This window comes from Patella vulgata, chromosome 2 (assembly GCF_932274485.2).
Source record: "Patella vulgata chromosome 2, xgPatVulg1.2, whole genome shotgun sequence".
NCBI classification, from domain to species: domain Eukaryota; kingdom Metazoa; phylum Mollusca; class Gastropoda; family Patellidae; genus Patella; species Patella vulgata.
Window position 1 is genome coordinate 33,433,058 of NC_065880.2, and position 21,552 is coordinate 33,454,609.

Sequence of the window (21,552 nt, forward strand, 5' to 3'; positions counted from 1 at the left end):
GCCCATTTTCTTTAATTCCTTTTAATAGAGAAATAATAAAAGGGAGCCTACCTTCTGAAGCATCACTACCTCTATGTATAGTAGCAGCTGATGCTCCCAATACAAGACTTGCTTGACTGTGTTGACTAGTTACACTATTAGATCGACTTCGTTGTAAACCACTATCCTGGGATGGTGTATCTTCAATAGGTTGTGTATGTTCTTTCTCAGGTCCCTTCCATGGAGGTATATGAGTTATACCCTCCGTTAACAATTCATTAATATAAAATTCTATCACTTCTTTACCCTATAAAAGATAATTAATATCATATAATTAATTCATGTTGTGCATATTCTTTCTCAGGTCCCTTCCATGGAGGTATATGAGTTATACCCTCCGTTAACAATTCATTAATATAAAATTCTATCACTTCTTTACCCTATAAAAAGATAATTAATATCATATAATTAATTCATGTTTTCATGTCATTTTTTACACACCTCAAACACATATTTCATTAAAAATATGCCAATATTGGTACCTTTAAAAAGCCCAAAAAGGTGTTGCAATATTTTGGACATTCCATGGCATAATCTTGATTTCACTAACAGTATATTTAATTCAATCAAAATGACACTAAATTTGTACAAAATATACATGATTTAATTTTCAAGTGTTATGTAAGCCTACATTCTAAAAAGTACAACATTATTTGTCTTTTCATTTGGGCTAATAGTTGTTTTATATACATCATGTACAATGTACATGTTCCTCACAATGCATGGCATAGTTTCTTTCTTTTAAAACTACTCTCCCAAAACATAAGATAAGTCCTTCATTATGCACAAGCAGGAACCTCAATAAATTAAAAAAATTCCTGTGAAAAATCTTTCTCTTATCAGTGGTGCACGATGGGAGGGCCTTGCAAGGATCTGCATCTAATTATTTGGATTGTACTTAAAGCATGGGCCTGTGTAAAAGAATCTCTAGCAGACAGAAATGAGATGGCACATCTGCTCCAACTGGACTATACTGCACCAAAGAAAAAAGTGGAAACGTCACTGTCTGGACAAAAGTTTCCTCATACAATGTAGTACACTGCATGTCTTATGTCTGTCTAAGACTGGTGCTGAAATAAAGGAAGTTAAGTTGAAAATTCATCCATCACCAAGTTTTGAAAGGGGAAATGCAACTGACGAAATAAAAAGTGCTATGATTTGCAATCTGAAAGTTTTGTTAAGAATTCTTGCCTGAAAAGTGTTCATAAGGATGACACTGGTAATAATGATAGTAGATATCAACTTTAAGTACTACTTAGATAAATATGAATTTATATTATTAATAATTTATTCCTAATTAATTGTAAGTATATCATACCTTTTGTATATTTTGTGTGTATTGTTTCATGGCAATTTTTTCAACTGTACTTTCAAAACCAAAGAAATGTTTAATATCAAGACTGGCATCCTGTTCAAAACATGTCCAGTTTGAATTCTCTGGGTGAACCTGAAAAATAATCAATACAAATTTATCTTGTGTTCATATTTCACACATATAGTTGCTAATGGTACAAATGTAACCAATAAGGCCACAAGTAGCAAAGTTGTCTATGAAGTTGAGTCTATTTACCACCTTTATTAATTACGTTTAAAATATTCCAATCAAGGAGATAAAACAGTAAAATCCAAATCAAGGAAAGAAAAGTGGCAGAACATTGGAAGGAGACTATTCTTATTGTGCAAACTCCAGATCTGTGGCATTTATTCATTTCATGCATTAAATTAAAGGAGCTAAACCTCTTTGATTTAGATGCAGATCAAAATACAGTATTAAATTGGGTTTATTAGTGATGGAGCAAGCTCTATACCATTAAATTTGTTTAGAAAGATTGAATGTAAGTTGGCTTGCAGATACTGGAATATAAATTAAATTTTTTACAGGAGCAGTAATCTTACATGTCCAGGTTTTACAAAAAAACACAGATAGTTCCACTTGACTTGCATGTACATCACAGAATTGTCGGATTGATTTTAAGTTACACATCTTTCTATTTAAGTTACACACCCTTTGAGTAATATAATAACCCCAAATTTCAATAAAGGTTTTCTTCCCAATGGCTACCAAAAATATCATATAACATACAGTAAAAAATCACTGTGGCAAATAGCCTATGAGTTTTGACAATAAACAAACATATTGCTTATTTATATAGCCTAATTATGATACAAAATATAGATTTAAGCCCATGTTTACCAATAACAATTAATATAAACAATTCAATATTGAGTGCATGTCACAGGAATGTTTCAATGATATGTGATAAGATTAAAAATCATATTGTAAACATTTAGTTCATAGTAGCACACTTCAAATAATAGATCTAGGTTATCAATGTGAATACAGGAAGAAATGTCAATAATTTAATATCTATCAACAACTGATATCAATTAAATTTAATACAGTCACTGAAATTCACTTCTGTATGATACTGTAGTGTTTAATGAATATCTCACTTCAAATCAACTGAAACACTACACAACACAATAGATCTATTTAAAGCAGTAATTAGTCTAGGAGAGAAATGAAATGGGGTTAATGTTATACTGTTCTGCTCTGACCAGACTAATGAAGACGGGCATATGCCATACAGAGTACATGTACTATGAGGGAAATTTTGCCTGGACAGCAGCATTACGGCCTACTCTTATATTGAATTCCAACTGTCAAGGATTTTTTTACGTGCATGCCAATGTGTACACAGAACCTTGGTTTTTTGTCCCATCCAAACTACTAGACAGCTGTCCTGTACGGACGGACAGACGGCAACATACAATCACATTTCATTGTGGTTGTTTAACAGGAAGATGAGTAGTGCTTGGGTCCAGTTCTGGGTCCATATTAAAGTATGGACTGTAACTCCTCAAAATGCCTTCATAGCTCTCAATGTATGTATGTAGTAACAAATGACCATAAAGCTTTCATAGGAGAGAGATATCCTCTTTCTTGCTTTAGCTATCCTGACTTATAATTATATTGGTTTCAAGTACTGTAAAGATAGGTTGCCAGGCAACGAAACATACGCCCACAGCAGCTATATCGTCCGGGGAGTCAACAAAAGTTGTCGCATATTTTTAATTTTTCGGTAATGAAACATTTATAATACCCATTAAAATCTGATTAAGAGTAACAACTCATTAAGTAATTATCAGAAAACCAACGCCCACAGCAGCTATATCGTCCGGGGAGTCAACAAGAGTTGTAGAATATTTTTAATTTTTCGGTAATGAAACATTTATAATACCCATTAAAATCTGATTAAGAGTAACAACTCATTAAGTAATTATCAGAAAACCATTAGAATTTGTTTGGTTTTTATAAAGTTCTGCGCCATCCTAATGTTAAGTATACAAAACTTTTAACATCATGGATTTAGCTGTTCAAGTCATAAAGATTCATTGAAAATCAATAAACTTGTTCATCTCAAGACCTTAACTTTAGCCTCTAGAGCATCCACAAGAGTTTTCAAAGTGATCAAGGGCCATAACTCTGGCGGTAATTATCGGAAATCGAGGCTAAAAATCAATATGATTCTTCGTCTCATGACCTTAAACAATGTGTATAAATTTTAAGTCAATCGGATATTAACTTTATCCTATAGAGCATTTACTATATTAAACAAATCCTGTTTCCACAGTGGTATCATTTCGAGGATGCATATAAACATTAACGCCCACATCCAATAGATATCCAGCTGTTGTTTTTTATTGGAAACTTTGTAAATAAAACACCCACTACTTTTTTAGCTAAAAGTTGAACCTGTCATTTAGTTCGGAGATATTGAATAATGATAATATTAATTGTTGATCAAGTTATTATTTCTTTGTGCATCAAAAAAAGCAGTAAATATGTTTATCATATAATTTTCAAAAATGTGTTACAATTGATTGTAATAAACAAAGCAAACAGGTTACAATACTATGAATGGTACTGATACATGTACCTAAGTAGTTGAGATATCACTGAATAAAAAACCTCAAGGGATTTGATGTAATGGGTCAATCTTTCAGTTTATAATGCACACACACTGATCCAACCAATAAAGATCGTACTACAGAATGTAAAATCAATGTTAAAACAACTTACAGGCACAAACAAATAAATAAAATATATTGCACGATATCATTTATATCATAGATGAGCCCATCGACAAATGGTAAAAGTAACCTGATTGTCAATCAGCTATGTTCTCAATCAGCTTGCATTCTTCATTTGCTGAGTGATATTACTGTGAGTGTGAGAGTTAGTGCTATCTATAGTAACACTAAGCCAGTTTCTTTCCTAAGTAAAATGAAAATTATGGGGTACAGTAACAGTCATTTTTAGAAGATGGCTTTTAAAATAAAACCTTTGCAAAATTAGCAGATAGTTATACATGTAGGTTTGTTTGGTTCCCTAAAGTAGTGTGCCAGCAGAGAGGCTACTGTATCATTTGTCTCAGTGGTGTGTGAATAACTTAATCAATGCTGTGAATTGGAACACATAACACTGATAATCCATCTGGTGCATGACACCTGTCACACTCTGTAGCTATAAAACCGATCTAATACATGTACATGTACCATTACAGTTTCTGTATTTTAATTAGGACATTAATTTTGACATCAGTTACTGAGTTAGTGTTCTGTAAACCTAAGTGTAAAAATAAATCTAGGTCAATTGATTTTCAATTACTATATTTACATACGGAACATATTGTCAACAATATACCTAATATCATTAAGTTTAAAAGTCATTGGTGAAATTTATGTAATTATCTAAATACTAGGAATGGGGTGAATTAAAGGTATATAACATGTAACTGATATTATATATAGTCACTGGTTTAACAATTTTGTGATGTAGACAATAGAGAGAAAGAGAGAGAAATGGGGTTTAACGTCCACTCGACACAAACTAGTCATTTCGGGACTAACATATGGTTTAATTGTCTTTCAATAATTCGCTTGCTCGTAGGGGTCTTTAGCAGTGGGAGGAAACCGGAGGACCCGGAGAAAACCCACGAGGTTGGACAGGCGACCCTACTCCTTGTCACACTCACCTACAGGCTTTATTATACAGGGCACACGTGCTAACCATTCGGCCATCCAACCCCCCTGTAGACAATAGGATAGGAATGAATTATAATGAGTCATCATAAACACAATACATGTACATTGTACTTTGCTCATTTTGAGACTAAGTGTACCATACATTTTGAGACTAACATACATTTGAGACTAACATACATTTTGAGACCAACAAATTACTTCTCTGTTCTATGATCATGTGTGCAATGGAAGGAAGAAGAACTTTGTCCGGACAGTGACATTTCCTTCTAGTTCTAGGGTGTTGTGATTATTAAAACCTGATCAAATCATTGTAAATACTCCACAAGAAGCTATTCATTAATCATTTGTGTTTATTTCAGATAAAGTGGTCGTTGATAACATTTTATCAAATTTCATCTTCTTTGCTCGTTTGTCATTATTAAAACCTAATAAATCATTGTATACATGTATATACTCCATAACAAGTTATCCATTAATCAATTTGTGTTAATTTTCAGGTAAATTTGTCTTATTGTATTGAATGTTGTTATTAGCATTAAACTTTATAATCCTTAATTAAATTAGATTCCCTTTAGGTACATGTACAAATGTACATGTAATTAAGGGGGTGTATTCCCAAGACGGCGCCGTTATAGAGCGTGACCAAAATTAATCCTTCCCACGAAGGCACAAATATGGACTTGTTGGCTTTCGTTTGAAGAGAGGAATGTTGTTATTATTGGGACGCAATTAATGGTGTTAAAGATTTCATGAATTTATGTTCACTCTGAATTTTATTCACCAATTGGCAACTAATGATGAAAATCATCAAATCATCCAAGTATTCAATGTGAATCTTAATCACCAATTGGCAACTAATGATGAATATCATCATAACATCCAATAGTGTTCACATATTCGCTCACTCTCTATCAGAGCCAACCAGCGGCTGCCAGGCAGGATACGCCCAAATTTTCAAGAGATGGATAGAGAACAAGCTAACAAGAAAGTGATTTTTCCTACAATCAAGGGCCATAATTCAGGAAATTACAATTCGATATGCGCGAATATCGTAAGGAACTGAGATCTTTGTGTTATAAACTTACATTTCAAGTTTCAACAAAATCGGATAAAAATTGTGACCTCTATAGGGTCCACAACCTTGATATACCATATTTTTACACTATTTGAGAATGAACGGCGGCCATTTAGTCTGTCAATTTTGGGCTGATTTTCACGAAATACGAACTCAGTCGTCTTTAGGGTGTAACGGTGATATAATAATACATTTTTTTAAATCAGATAAAAATGATGACCTCTATAGGGTCCACAAGCTAAAAAAGCGATTTTTCGTACAATCAGGGGCCATAATTCAGGAAGTTACAGTCCGATATGCACAAATATCGAAAGGAACCGAGATCTTTGGGATATAAACTTACATTTTAGGTTTCAACAAAATCGGATAAAAATTGTGACCTCTATAGGGTCCACAACCTTGATATACCACATTTTTACGCTAGTTGAGAATGAACGGCGGCCATTTTGTCTGTCAATTTTGGGCCGATTTTCACGAAATTCGAACTCAGTCGTCCTTAGGGTGTAAAGGTGATATGATAATACAGTTTTTTAAATTGGATAAAAATTATGACTTCTAAGGGTCCACAAGCTAAAAACGCAATTTTTCGTACAATCAGGGGCCATAATTCAGGAAGTTACAGTCCGATATGCGCGAATATCGAAAGGAACCGAGATCTATAGGGTCCACAACCTTGATATACCATATTTTTACGCTATTTGGTCCGATTTTCACGAAATTCAGTTGTCTTTGGGGTATAACGGTGATATAATAATACGTTTTTTTAAATCGGATAAAAATTATGACCTCTATAGGGTCCATAATTCAGGAAGTTACAGTCCGATATGCGCGAATATCGAAAGGAACCGAGATCTATAGGGTCCACAACCTTGATATACCATATTTTTACGCTATTTGAGAACGAAGGGTGGCCATTTTGTCTGTCAGTTTTGGTCTGATTTTCACGAAATTCAGTTGTCTTTGGGGTATAACGATGATATAATAATACGTTTTTTTAAATCGGATAAAAATTATGACCTCTAGAGGGTCCACAAGCTAAAAACGCGATTTTTCGTACAATCAGGGGCCATAATTCAGGAATTTACGTTCCGATATGCGCGAATATCGAAAGGAATCAAGATCTTTGGGTTATAAGCATACATTTTAAGTTTAAACCAAATCGGATAAAAATTGTGACCTCTACAGTGTTCACAAGCTAAAAATGTGATTTTTCGTACAATCAGGGGCCATAATCCATGAAGTTACAGTCCGATACATGCCAATATCGAAAGGAACCAAGATCTTAGGGTGATAAACCTATATTTCAAGTTTCGTTGAAACTGGATAAAAATTATGACCTGTTGACTGTTCACAAACAATTGTGGACGGGCGGACGGACAAACACGACGACAATATACGTCCACATGAAAATGTGGGCGTATAAAAATAACTCAATTGGCCGAAAGCGTAACAAACCAATGGGCGTGGGTGAATATGCTACTCATCAGTGGAACCACTACCACACAGGGGAAAATAGAACCAACAACACACTGGAAGGATGGCATTCAAGGATCAAGAAGCTAGTTGTTTAAGCTTGTCCGATTTTTTTTTTTAAATGATCGCATTTTTACAACAAGAGCAAAATATTAATGAAATTAGAATTGTACAGTATGCCGGGTAATAGGAACTACAGAACCAAGGAAGAGACATAAAAAGATGCTCAAATCCAAAGCCAGCACCCGGAATTAAAACGTAGACACGACGAAGAGGAATTAACTTTAGTCCAGTATTTAGACAGGGTGTTTTATTTGGCGAAATTGAATTAATTTGTTTTTATTTCTTAAAGTCCTATGCCAAACATGTTAAAATGTTAGTTAATTAGTCACATTGGGAATTATGAAAGTGTAAATTCTTATCATAACAATCTATAACTTCATTGTTACATTTTTAATCTCCGAAAGCTGGATTCCTATGAAAGCGACAAAAACGACCTCATTTAATCTGTTACAGTCAATAACTGCGCCTTCTTGGGAATAAACCATTAAGGGGTATCTCTGGTTGATCAGCATTAACTAAGTATTGTTGTGTACATACTGTATATATATATATATTGTTTTGTCATATTTTCATATTCTATCATTGCTTGATAATGACTAGAGAAGCCTAGTCGAAACGTCGCTCAGTAATTTAAGCAGGGATTGTATTCCATAGAATTGTGACCTGTATACTCCAGTTCAATTACTAAATGTCATTGAAACAATTTATTCTGAAATCAACAGTGCAATCTCAATGTCACCAAAATCGACAATGTCTCTTTAAGTTGCTGGTAATGTTTTTTTTTTTATTTCAACGGTGATTCTTGGCAAATCTGCTATTTTAGGAGCTGAAATTTTCCAGAAACAAATTAAGAGTTAACAAAGTGATCTATTGACAAAATGAATTACAGCCAAATAAATACAAACTATCCCTAACTCAAACAGTTCAATCCACCTTTTAATTTTAAACAATGACTTCTCTAGAAAATTAAACTGTATCATGCATGTATTTGAAAAGATAAGGAGATAAGACAGACACAGAAAACAAACAAAAAATAAATTCATAAACTTGCTGAAAAGATCATATACATGTAAGTTAGGTCCGAGTTGTAATCTAATACCAAGAGAGTTTGTGTTATAGAGGATCTGATACTAGATTTGTTTAACAGGAGATAAATTTGTGTATAAATTAATGCACTTCATGACTATATAATCTAACTTGTAGCTGACACACGGCTTACATTTAGCTAATTAATTAGTAATGATTCATAAGGATAATTCTAAGTACATTCACATGAACTAAATTCATGTATATGATATAATAATATAAAATATCTAGGACTACATGTACATTAAACATTTGCACATGTATATATGCCAAAATTTATACATCAATGATTTCCATCAACAAATGCTTATCAAAATAATATTGTATGCAAGAAATCTATCATAAGGATTAGTATTAGTAGCCCCATTACTTTATTGTACTACAAACTACAAAGCTTAAAGATGCATTATGTAAGAGATAAATCTGCCTATTGTAGGTCTTTATTCTGACTTCAAGTTCAAATGTTATATAAATTCTTACTTAGACATTTATCAACTTCAACATAATCCCTTCTCTGGTAGACCATTTGATGGCTGAGATATTCAGCAGATTAGACAATATTATCCGTTAAATGTTAAAATGAAAATAAAAAATTTGTTTATTATCGCAGAAATGATACTTGACAATCCAGATTATTTTTGCTATTTCTTGTCAAAAATGTAAACATTCATAACATCGCTCAGAACAAAGTAACTGGATAAAAAATTTTAATACATGTATATTCATTTTTCATTATGTATTTTTGAATAGCAATAGATATGACTAAATTTATATCAATTATCTATTTACACATTGTAACATGCTTAAGGGTGAATCTTGCGTTTTGTTTCATCAATTAGACACTGTCAATTGGACAATAACACCCCTCTGTTTTAGTAATTTCTATTAAAATGCTAAAATAGCATGTCATCATTTGCTTGATAAAGACAAGAGTATCCTCGTCGAAACGTCACTCAGTATTAAATTCAGTAATTGTGTATCCATAAAATTGTAGAATGTTACAATGTCGATAAACAATTCCTGTTTCGCATTTAGAGGGGTGTTATTGTGCAATAGACATGTCTTGAGATTTTACATGAGAACCCACGACACTACATGTAACTCATCTTGGGTCCTAATGATCTCAGGACATGTCTATTACACAATAACACTGTTCTAAATGCGAAACAGGAAGTGATTATCTCCTAAATGCATGTTTAAAGAGGCCTTCCCACATACAAACCGGTGATTTGATGATATATTTGGATTAAAACATTTTTAAACTAATTTATCTATTAAATTTAAAATTTTGATTCAAATCGCCCTCAAAACATTTTAAACTGAAGAAAACTACCCGATGCCTCAAGAATCTATTAAATGCATCTTGTTTGTCACATGACTTGATTGAGGTACATGTACACGTAGAATCCATTTCAGTTTGTATTCGTCGTTAGTCTTGGTCTATTTACCCTAAATATCGAAGCCTAAGTAAATTCTTGAATTATCCTTTGCCAGTTTGTTTTTTTCAGTGTTCTCACAACCACTTGCTAGATCAAGAAATAAGAAGGACACCCTAACGTTTTGGTCCAGTGGGCATCCATTTTTCAGGAAATCCAGTATGGTATTTTTCTTGTAAGATGGGGTGTTTCTACTTTCCATATAATACCAAATACCAAATATGTCATACTTTGATTGGAAATAATTAGCCTAAAAATACTTTCTTGGGAATGTATATTTAAAACAGCTAAGTCTCTAACTCAATATCATCCAAAATCTTCAACATTGAAAACACGATTTATTTGTCAAATTAAATCAACATTCATGTTGTGATCTTACCGGAAAAAGATGGGCTTTTGATATCCAATATTTAAGACAAAATAAACATTTTACCATTGGTACACGAATCGTGTACCATAATGCGCTTCAGCCCCAGTTGTATCAAGAGACTCGAGGGACGAGGCTAGACACATTGCACCAAATCAAACGGCGTATGTAGACTGGAATAACCAGACGCTAGAAATTTGCACTCGCTTGAGACTGCTGGCTTATTTCGCCAAACATAACTGATTTGAAATTAGAGTAAAAACCGAAACCATTGAATGTAAATCAGTTTATATACATTCATATTACAGTATTATATGCGTTGCGACCCACTTTTGTCAATTTCTAGGTCCCAAATGTTAGCGATTTAGCTCCTTTAATCCAAATCAATCACACTCATTAGTAACATGATTATTATGTAATAACAATTACATGTTTACTAGTGAAAGTTCATGAAAACTTGGCTTATTTATTCTCTCATACAAGTCTGGCCATAAGCCACCCTTTTTTATTAATCTTTGTAATATACATCCAGTACAAAATTACATATATGACATTATGACAATCTCCAAACATGTACATATTATGTAGAAATCTTTGACTTTCATTATTTGCTGTACATGTAGGTTATCAAGGGTAGTGTTTCATATGTACAGTGATTAACCTGTAGATATCTTGTTATTAAATTACAATATTGATTATTTGCTGCGTAGACTCAAAAACTAATCAAAGAATTTGAAAATCTAAGGCAAAACCAGCCAGATTTAATCTTCTGATTGATACATGTTAAAATAGAACTGAAATAACAGCATGTCCTTTCAAACAGTAACACTATATTTGTATCTTGACTTTTTTCTGGTAACTGTTTAAAAAAAAAAGATTTAAAACAAGTCATTTCAAAACGTGATTGTGAGAAATTGCTTTCTGTTTTATTTGCTAGCTGTTTTCTTGATCAATATACACTGACATTAATCAAACTTTTTACTTTAATGTTAATGGGAAAATGGTGTCATTTCAGACACTACCAATAAATCAGCGTGTTCGTGCAAGAAGGTAGATTGTTTTTTCATAAGTTAATGAATAATGGTACATGTACATGTTTGTATTCAATGTTAATATATAATTAATATGTAGAACACTTTAAAAGGTGCTTTCCGACATACAAACTGCATGATTTAATGATATACATGTACATGTATTTGGACTAAAAATATATTTAAACTAATCAGTATTTTGCTTCAATCCCTCTTAAAACATTTTAATTGGAAGAAAACTATCCCTAGCTGCAAAGTCTATTTTAAGCATCCTTGTTTGTCATGTGACTTGATTGGGGAGAGGGTCCATTTTCAGCTCTTATACAATTTGTCATTACTGGGTCTGGCTGTCCATTTATATCAAATATTGAAGCCTAAGTAAATTCTTCGATTATCCTCCACCAACTTCTATTTCTACCATTTATCACAAAGTCTATTCTATCTATGCCTTCGAAAAAATGTTGACCAAATTTGTTAAGGATATGCCTTCAAGAAATCTAACCTCTATTGTGTTCACCAAAGTCAAGTCTTTCCAAACACATAATCTCTGGAACAGAAAGTCCTACAATGCTGAAAATCGACAAGTGTTTATCCTGTCCAATCCCAATGCTTGAAAAGAAATATAATTCATCCTCTAATAGTCCTAACCCTTCACACCAAATTCTTAAAAATTATGTTTTAATTGTAACCTCTAACACAGGGGGGTAAGAACTATATAAAGCCTTTATCAGGTTCACAAATCAATTGTTGACTTGAGTTTGTAAATGAGCATAACTAGTATGTTTCAACTCTATTATGCAACCTTATGTTTTTACGAATTATAAAATGTTGCTAGTATTAAGTCGATATTTGTAATCAATCCCATTATTTATAGCCCTCTTTGAGAATCATTAAGTGCATTTTTCTGGTAGTTAGTATTGAATTCTCTCTATAGAATAAATTATTGATTGCAACACAAAGAAGAATTATGCATGCAAGCAGCACTGTTACTTGTATGTACCTGTAGGTGCAAGAAGTCTGGTGCTAATCAATTAATTACAAATTATAAATTACAAGCGAGGTATTATATGATGTCCTATTTTATTTGATAGTTCATTTAATGTAATAGTGAGAGAGAGAAATGGAGTATAACATCCACTCAACACAAACTAGGTCATTTTGGGACTAATGCCTCAATTTTATTTCATCTATTCGCTTGTCGTACGGGTCTTTAGCAGTGGGAGGAAACCGGAGGACCCAGAGAAAACCCACAGGGTTAGACAGATTATACTACTCCTTGTCATGTACAAGCGGGGAATCGAAACCATGCCTTTTGACTCAATGACAGACCTTATGATGCCACACGCACGAGTTAAAGGACAATATTGGTGCCAGTCATTATCACGTATGCGATAGAGCTGGTTAAACACATTCCAAATATAATTTTAACACAGAGATCATTGCTACGATAGCTGAGTAATACAGGTTTCCTGAATCGGAAGTGATGAGCGCCAAAGGAAAACACGAGTCATCTCTCTATATAACTGATGTGACGAGTGATAACAGATACACGGCTGGATTTCTGCTCACTAATAATTCCATCAAAGACCAAAAGTTGGTATATGGGACTGTAAGAGGATATCTGACAATTCAATAAAGTAATTGAATGTCATTAGATAAGAGAACACGCGAAAAACAGAAATAGTCTGTACATTCCCTTGTTTATATTCATTCTATACCTTATAAAAACATGGTAATGCATGGACTTTTTCTGTTTTTCTTTCATGTTCACTTATCTAGTGGCAGTCAATTCTTTTTATGAATTGTCAGATATCCTCTCATAATCTCACACAACAACTTTTGGTCTTCGAAGGAATTATTAGTGGGCAGAAATTTGCCGGTATATCCGTTATCATTCGTCACATCAGTCAGTTATATAGAGAGATGACTCGTGTTTTCCTTTGGCATTTGTCACTTCCGATTCAGGAAACCTGTATTACTCAGCTATCGTAGCAATGATCTCTGTGTTAAAATTATATTTGGAATGTGCTTAACCAGCTCGATCACATATGTGATAATGTCTGGCACCAACATTGTTCTTTAACCATTCGGTCAACTCCCCTCGCATAATGTATTAAGCTTATAAGAAACAATGTATCAATACTATTACTATCTTCCAACTTGAACAGGAAAGGAATATAATAGGGTTTAATGTTTTGTCCACACAATATTTTGGCCACCTTCATACCAACATAGGGTAATTGAGATTCTACGCTTATAATTACAGAACATGAACATTGCAAGGGGGGGGGGGGGGGTGCTAAGGCATTTCCAACTCCCAAGGGTTCTTTTAAGTGCATGCAAATTTATGGCAAATGTGTATGATGGTGGACCTTAGGGGTTTTTTTTTATCTCACTGTTAAAGGAATAGACACATCACATCAGCCTCCCTCTCCTGACAAGTGAATACATGGTTTCAAAAATTCTGGGAAATTCTAGTCAAGAATTGACTGCACCAAACTTGATCCGATAAGGATGGTTAATTGTTTATATAAGATAATGAATGGCATAATACATGTAGTTTGAAGAAAAATCAATGATGAGTTAATATGGATACAATGTACACAGATGTAACTGATCACCTAATACATAGCCTTGTCAATTCCTTGATAATGACTAGAGAAGCCTAGTCGAAACGTCGCTCAGTAAAAAGCAGTAATTGTATTCCATAGAATTGTGACCTGTATACAATTCCTTGTTCTAGTATTATTATTATAGACTCTATCGTGATCAGACAGGATATATATTGATGATACTACACACAGTAAATAATGTACATGTATTGTAGTATCATTTCTAACATCATAAGTCAATCAGTACTTGTCCTAAAACACATGCAAATTTCATAACAAAAGAAAACAAAGCAATATTTTATGTACTTTACAAGCCTGTTATACTCTTATATTATGTACATGTTGACAGTTTAAAATAATTTTCAGTAAAGAGTGGATTTTTTTTTTTTTCGTAATTTCTTACTTGCAAGATACATGTATGTGTGCACCGAATTGATGTACAAATGTACCAGTAATTGAAATATTCTTCTAAGTAAAAATTATTAAATCAGCTTGCTTACATGTCTGATAGTGATGATCATGACTGATTGATGTGTTCAAGTGATTATTGACAGAAGATCTATATTAAAACATGTGTACCAGCCACTACCGACACAGTGACTTAACTGAAATACAATTCTAGTTCTAAGTAGAAATTAATAAATAAGCAGGCTTACCTCTATTTCTACTGATAACAAAGATTTATTGGCTTGACAGATGTTTGACATGACAAACATATATTTATCTCTATATTAAACCATATATTCTAATAATACTATTGATCATTGATAGGCAAAGTTAATATTGATGTAAATTGTATTATATAAGAATATTGTCAATGATGTAATTGACATTTGATGTGTCGGATGTAAGCAGATTAATTATCTTCGCAGGCCTTCATGCTGCCTTCAAAGCAGCTAATATTCTTTTTTAACTATCTGTTCCATTTCACAAATTAAATTTTAATACAGAGATTTCTTACCGAGTAATTACAGTGCTCATTTATAATAATTCTGCTGGAAAAACTTTCATTGTACGCTGTGATTTTCAGTGTTCGGTTTCGGCGGTCAAGAGCATTGGTCTGAATAAAATAGACACAATCAACACCAACAATCTGGAAAGTAAAAGTTTTAAAGTCATTTCAGAGCTTGTATTACAGAAACACTCGTCACTCAATGGAAAGAAAGAAATAGGGTTTAAATGGCCTTCTTATCTGAACCAACTCCAATGGGACTAACAAAGATGGGCATTACATATGTACATGTATATTATGTGCAGGGGTGCCAGAACCCAAGTACCAGGGTATACAAATGGTACCCTGCCCTTTTCTGGGGTATAAAGTATACCCATGCCCTAATGATGAAAGTTTTCAACCTTTTGCTCATGATACGAAAATTGTGAATAATCAGGCTTTTGTCTCTTCATTATGAGATATTTTAAAGGGTTCTTTGTTGGAATTTGGAATGCTAGAGGCGCTCTAAACAGCATTCTCGGCATTGACCAATTTCAAAATTTTCTAGAGGCCAGGGGGAGAGAACCCTCTAACCCCCCCCTATATTTTGGTACCCTGACCCTCGCACTGTTTCGGCGCCCCTGATTATGTGCACACCAACATGTACATAGTGTCCTTGCCACGTCCTCCATCCTACACCACTGACATAAGAAAACCATACTGGAAAATCCTGAGGAAATGTCTTAAACAACACCGGGATCGAACCCTAGCCCTCCTGATTGGTGACCCAGCATTTTACTCACTGAGCCACCATGGATCCCATCACTCACTGTTGTCGCTGGACATACTGAAGGCAGGCACTTCTGATTGTTAAATGTTGAACACCCCACTAACAACATTCACAATGGACAGTCATGAAGTAATAATAAATAACATACATACATACATGTACATGTAGTTATCTAAAATCTAACACTAAAATCAAACATAATTTTGAATCATGACACTACCTTTTTAAGAAGATATGGAGCATCAACATTCAAGCGACATTTTCTTTCTATCGTCTCTTCTGCACCATCTTCACTGTGATATTCTGATAATATTTCACTGCCCAGAAAAACAGGAATCATTTTACAGGTTGGAAATCTCTTCTGATATGCCTTAAAAAAAAAAAGAGAAAAAGCATGTTCAGTTTAGCCAATTACATAAAAATCCTCTTTTAAATCTAATTCCTGATTATCCAAAGTCTAAAATTCCACAGGCTTCCAGTTTCATTTCCCAATACATGTAAGCACGGACTTGATCTGTAATTCTAATAGAGTAGTGTATCAATTCTCAATCAAATACATGTACCTCTAACAGTCTTAGTTTTTAACCTACATGTAATTATACATGTACATGTAATTGAGGATGCTTGTGCAATAAGGTGAACAAGTGCCGTTGTTTTTAAAAATAAGATCATTTGATTTTTTTCAAATAAATCCATTTTTAGCAGATTTTCTTAGCAACTTGTTGATCTTTATCATTTTAATCACAGTGTATTTAAATTTTATTGCTTTGGTCTAAAAGTATGCAAAATACTATTTTTGGCAGATTGTGTGAAATGGCACATGTCCACCTTATTGCACTAACATACTCAATTCCAGATGAGGTTAATACCATGTCAACGTTCGAGTTGATACATGTATATCTGTCTCATGCTATCACCAAAATACCAGGCACCAAAGCTATTGGTCATTTTTTAAAAAATGATTATGATTTAGCAGCCTAGTTTATATAAGTAGAAAATGATGATACATGTAGTAGCGTATTTGTATCACATAATAAACTGGGCAGTGTACAAGTACGGTACTCCGAGGGGAAGTTAAAGGAGCTAAATTGCTATTCTTTGGAACCTAGAAATGGACACAAAGGGGTCGCAATACATGTAATATGAATGTACATGTATATAAACTCATTTACATTCAATCGTTTCTGTTTTTACTGCAACTGAATGGTAATCTTCCTGTGTTGGATAATGGCGCTCGAAAGCATTCTGGAATGCAATTCATGTGCCAAGTTTAAAACTTTCATTGTGTCTTAAATATTGGATACCACTACCAGAAGCCCATCTTTTCACGGTAAGGTAACAACATCAATGTTGACTTACAGAAAGTGGCTCTTAAAACGTCTTGAATTCTAGGAATATACGAGAAAATGCAAGATTGTTTTATTGCTCCATATTAGCTGAAAGTGTCAAATCAATTCTGGAAAAGTGAGGGAATTGAAACAATGTTGTGCATTTGATGGCTCTCTTTTGGCTCCATGTCGGGGTTGGTGTACATGTACATTTACATGTCACTGTCAGGGTGGAAGCCTTATGTCATTGTCAGCGCGGGTGCATTATGTCATTGTCAGCGTGTGTGCATTATTTCATTGTCAGCGTGTGTGCATTATGTCATTGTCAGCGTGTGTGCATTATTTCATTGTCAGCGTGTGTGCATTATTTCATTGTCAGTGTGGGTGCATTACATTTCATTGTTAGGGTGGGTGCATTGGTATTATTGTCAGAGTTCGTTATTTACAGTTGTGCATCTACATGTACATGTGATCATCTGTCGTAAAAATGACAATTAAAATATAGATACCGGTGAACTAGTGGACCCGCGAACTAGTAAGCATTCACGCTTTGTTTATTATCAATCATAAAAGTAACAATGACAATCAACGCTACAGACGCTACAGTGTTATTAAAATGAGGCTTTCGCGACTCATAGTGAATTAATTTGACTGAAATTTTCAGCATATTCCCTTTACATTATTTATTTTTTAACTATTATAGCAAGATATTTTGATTTATTTTGGAAAAAAAACTTTATAACAAATATATAATACTGATTAGACAATTCATAATAAAACACTTGACTTATTTTGTATAGGACCAGAACAGTAGGATGTTAAACCCTAAAATAATAAAACAAAGATTGCTGTTTAAGTTATTTCACATGATATATAAATAAATCTGGTATCAATACTTTTAATAAAACAGAATAAATTTATAATAATACAATTAAAAGATGGATACCGTAATCTTGAAGTAATTTGTCATATGCCCGGAACAAATATTTTAGATTTGGTATATTTAATTGGATATGGGGGTTTCAGATATCCAGTCTTCAGTCCTTTTAATCAACTTTTGGTGGAAGAATTACTTTGTTAATATACAGTTAAACTATCAAATAATAAAAAGAGATCAATGGCAAATGATCTATCAAAATTCAACAATGATATTTATAAGTGAAACTATTTGAAGGTAAAAAAGGCAGAGCAAAGCAGAAAAGCAGCATTATAAACTGTGACAGGCAGGACAATTGTGACAGATGGGACACATTTCAAATTCAATTTTCACTTTGATGATTCATGTTATATAATGTAGATCTAATCTAATTATTTGTATATCAGCCATATAAAGGAGGAGATACATTGTACATGTACATGTAGCTACATGTGTTACTATTCAACTTTTAAATTAAATATTACCCAGTTCTGTTAATATCGCACACGTGACAGATGGGACAATAATTTATTGTTACGGTTTTCAGCTTGAAAGATGCCTTAAAGTAGCTTTAACTTGGTATCTTCTACAGTCTTCGACATTGCAAACACGAATTGTTGGTCAGTTTAAATCAAAATTGATGTTGTTACCTTACCATGAAAAGATGGTCTTTTGGTATCCAATATTTAAGACACATTGAAAGTTTCAAACTTGGCACATGAATCGCCTGCCAGAATGCTTCCGAGCGCCATTTAACAAGTATCAGCCACAGTCTTCGACATTTCAAACACGACTTACAAAAGATAAGTTTTTTAATGGAGTAGGTCAATATCCCATAGGTTTCTCCTTAAAAAATAATAGTTTTATGGTTTAGGTTTAATTTTAGTGTTTGTTTTTTTTTATAAACCCGGGATCAGCCATTATGGGGCTACAAAGAGTGTTAAAATGGACACAAAAATTATTTTTGAATTGAAATATATTACAAAAGCCTTTACTGTCCCATGAATGTTTTTGTATTTTAGAGACATTATGTAGGTAGTCTTGCAATATCACAAAAGAAAATTATGGGATACCCAAGGCTTTTGGAGAAAATGACCATTGAAAAAACTCGAAAATTCAATGGTACAATATGTTGAAAAATTAGAGCATTTGAAGGTGGTCACTAAAGAAAGTCTTGATTTTTGCCTGAATCTTACAGAAAGTGGCTCAAGCCAATAGATAGCAATCATATCCGCAACTGTTTCAACTTCTTACTCATATTCAAAGAAAAATTTAATCCACTAAATTCGGCCAAATTCGCAACATTGTTGCTATTCGTCTCACACTTTCCTAAGGGTCAGCAAAGATTCCTCATTCATAGGCCATGCACATGTCATGAGTGCATAGTTTTGAAGCCTTGTAAAACCGCTGACAAAATGGCTACTTCAGCTGTAGCTGTGCCAGGGGTACTGGCAGAGTCCTATTGCTTGAAGGATATAAATACCATTAGGCCCCTACCAATGTACATGTAATAAGAAGACAAGTACTATATGTGCACGCCAATGTGTACACAGGAGCTTATGTTTTTGTCCCATCTACAAGTACATACATAATCATACTGTATTAAGAGGAAGATGGCCGATAACCCGACATTTTAACCCAACAATATGACAATATGAAAATCTTGTATTGTCGGGTTAAAATGCTGTAATGTCGCCTTATGAAGGACGACACCATGACATGATACCAATCAGCCACCATGCTGGCTGGGTTTTTTATAACCATATTTATAGTATTTCTCAGCGGACTAGAAAACGACCGATGAACTGCAGATCGGATTCAAATCTGTCGATTAAGGTCTTGTCATGTTAATAAATGTCTTATTAATAGTTTATACATGTATAACATTTAAAGCCTAAAGAAAGACCTGCAATAGGCAGATTTAGCTCAACCTGATCTACAAGTAACAATTCATGTACGTATCTACTGTCACCACCCTTCCACAAGGATGCATGTAGGTAGTGTAACAACCGTTTCACCTCTGGCTGTTTCATCCCAACCTATTTTTTTATCGGGCCGTTTCATCCCGGGCTGTTTCATCTCCCTTGTTATTATAATTAACTCAGAGTTGTACTTATCGTTAAATAAACTGTTAATAAACACTTACTTATTGTTAAATAAACAATAATGTATGGAATAAATAAGTTTTACTCGTCGTTTTTTGTTGATTACCGATCACCAACGGGATTAGTTCACCGCTGTATATTCGTATTGATTGTTAATTGGTGTTATAATTTTTGATTTTAGGTCAGTTCACCGACGTTTTTGTAGTTAAGTATATTCGCAATTTAGATTAGTTCACCAATGATTTTGTAATAAAGTATATTCGTATTGTTTGTTAGTTTATGATGTCTAACATCATTTATCTTCATAATAAAAAGGTATTTTATAATTACATATTGACAGCTTAATCACTCACCAAAATACATCATGGAGTCTACGTATTACCCAAAATTCAACTAAATTGCGCAGAAGCCCCTTTTAAATAAGACAAATTAGATTGATATTATTTCGAAACCATAATTAATTTTAAAACTAATCGACAATCGTTGATTTAATTTCCGTACACGAAACTCTGTTATAAATTATAAAATAAATCGTAAATTAATGGAACCTGTTGTAAGGTGGCTCTGCATGCTTTCTTTTAACGTTGTTTGGAATGAAACAGCCCGAGATGAACAGGTAGTGGGATGAAACAACCTGCTCCATGTAGGCTATGTAAAGTGAAAATACTTAAAATATTATTTAAAAACAACAGCACTTGTCACCTTATTCCACTAGCATCCTCAATTATTAATTCATTATTATTCAATTTTAGGTTTTACCCATTCATTCAATAGATACTAATTAAATAACATCTCTCTATTAATTAATGCTGCTTCAAAAGTTAAACCCAATAAATTCAAATTCCCATTCACCTCACTTTGAGTAAGAGTAAACAAAAATTTAAATCTAGTTCACACCACCACATTTTAAAAATCGACTACTTTAAAGGTTCTAAAACGTAGGCCTATATATATCTAAATATAAAATAATAGGATAGGCTTACATGTAGGCTACCGACAACAATGCAAGTCAAATTTGACATTCAAATGAAAATCAAGACTTCAACTTGGTTGGATGGATTCTTGAAAAAAATCTGTAATACTTACAGCCATTACAATTTCGAATGGGTATTTATAAACCCTTACGGGCGATTGGTATTTCTGAACCATCCTGCGTCTACGCAAATGCCCAACAAAACAATTAACACCGCTTATTGTTAAATCACAACATCTTGATCATTGACAGTAAAGTCGACATCCGCAACTCACAAC

The 21,552-nt window shown here is 33.5% G+C and overlaps 1 protein-coding gene across 1 annotated transcript; it reads right to left on the reverse strand.

Annotated features, from left to right (window-relative positions):
• Positions 1 to 305: 305 nt before the first annotated feature.
• On the reverse strand, positions 306 to 21,552 carry LOC126809576 (SEC14-like protein 5). Its single transcript, XM_050534204.1, has 5 exons — positions 21,388 to 21,552; positions 16,173 to 16,322; positions 15,193 to 15,324; positions 1,358 to 1,486; positions 306 to 419 (listed from the first exon to the last, which is right to left on the reverse strand). Exons 1-5 carry the CDS (start codon positions 21,448 to 21,450, stop codon positions 306 to 308), a joined length of 588 nt encoding a protein of 195 aa, XP_050390161.1. The 5' UTR covers positions 21,451 to 21,552.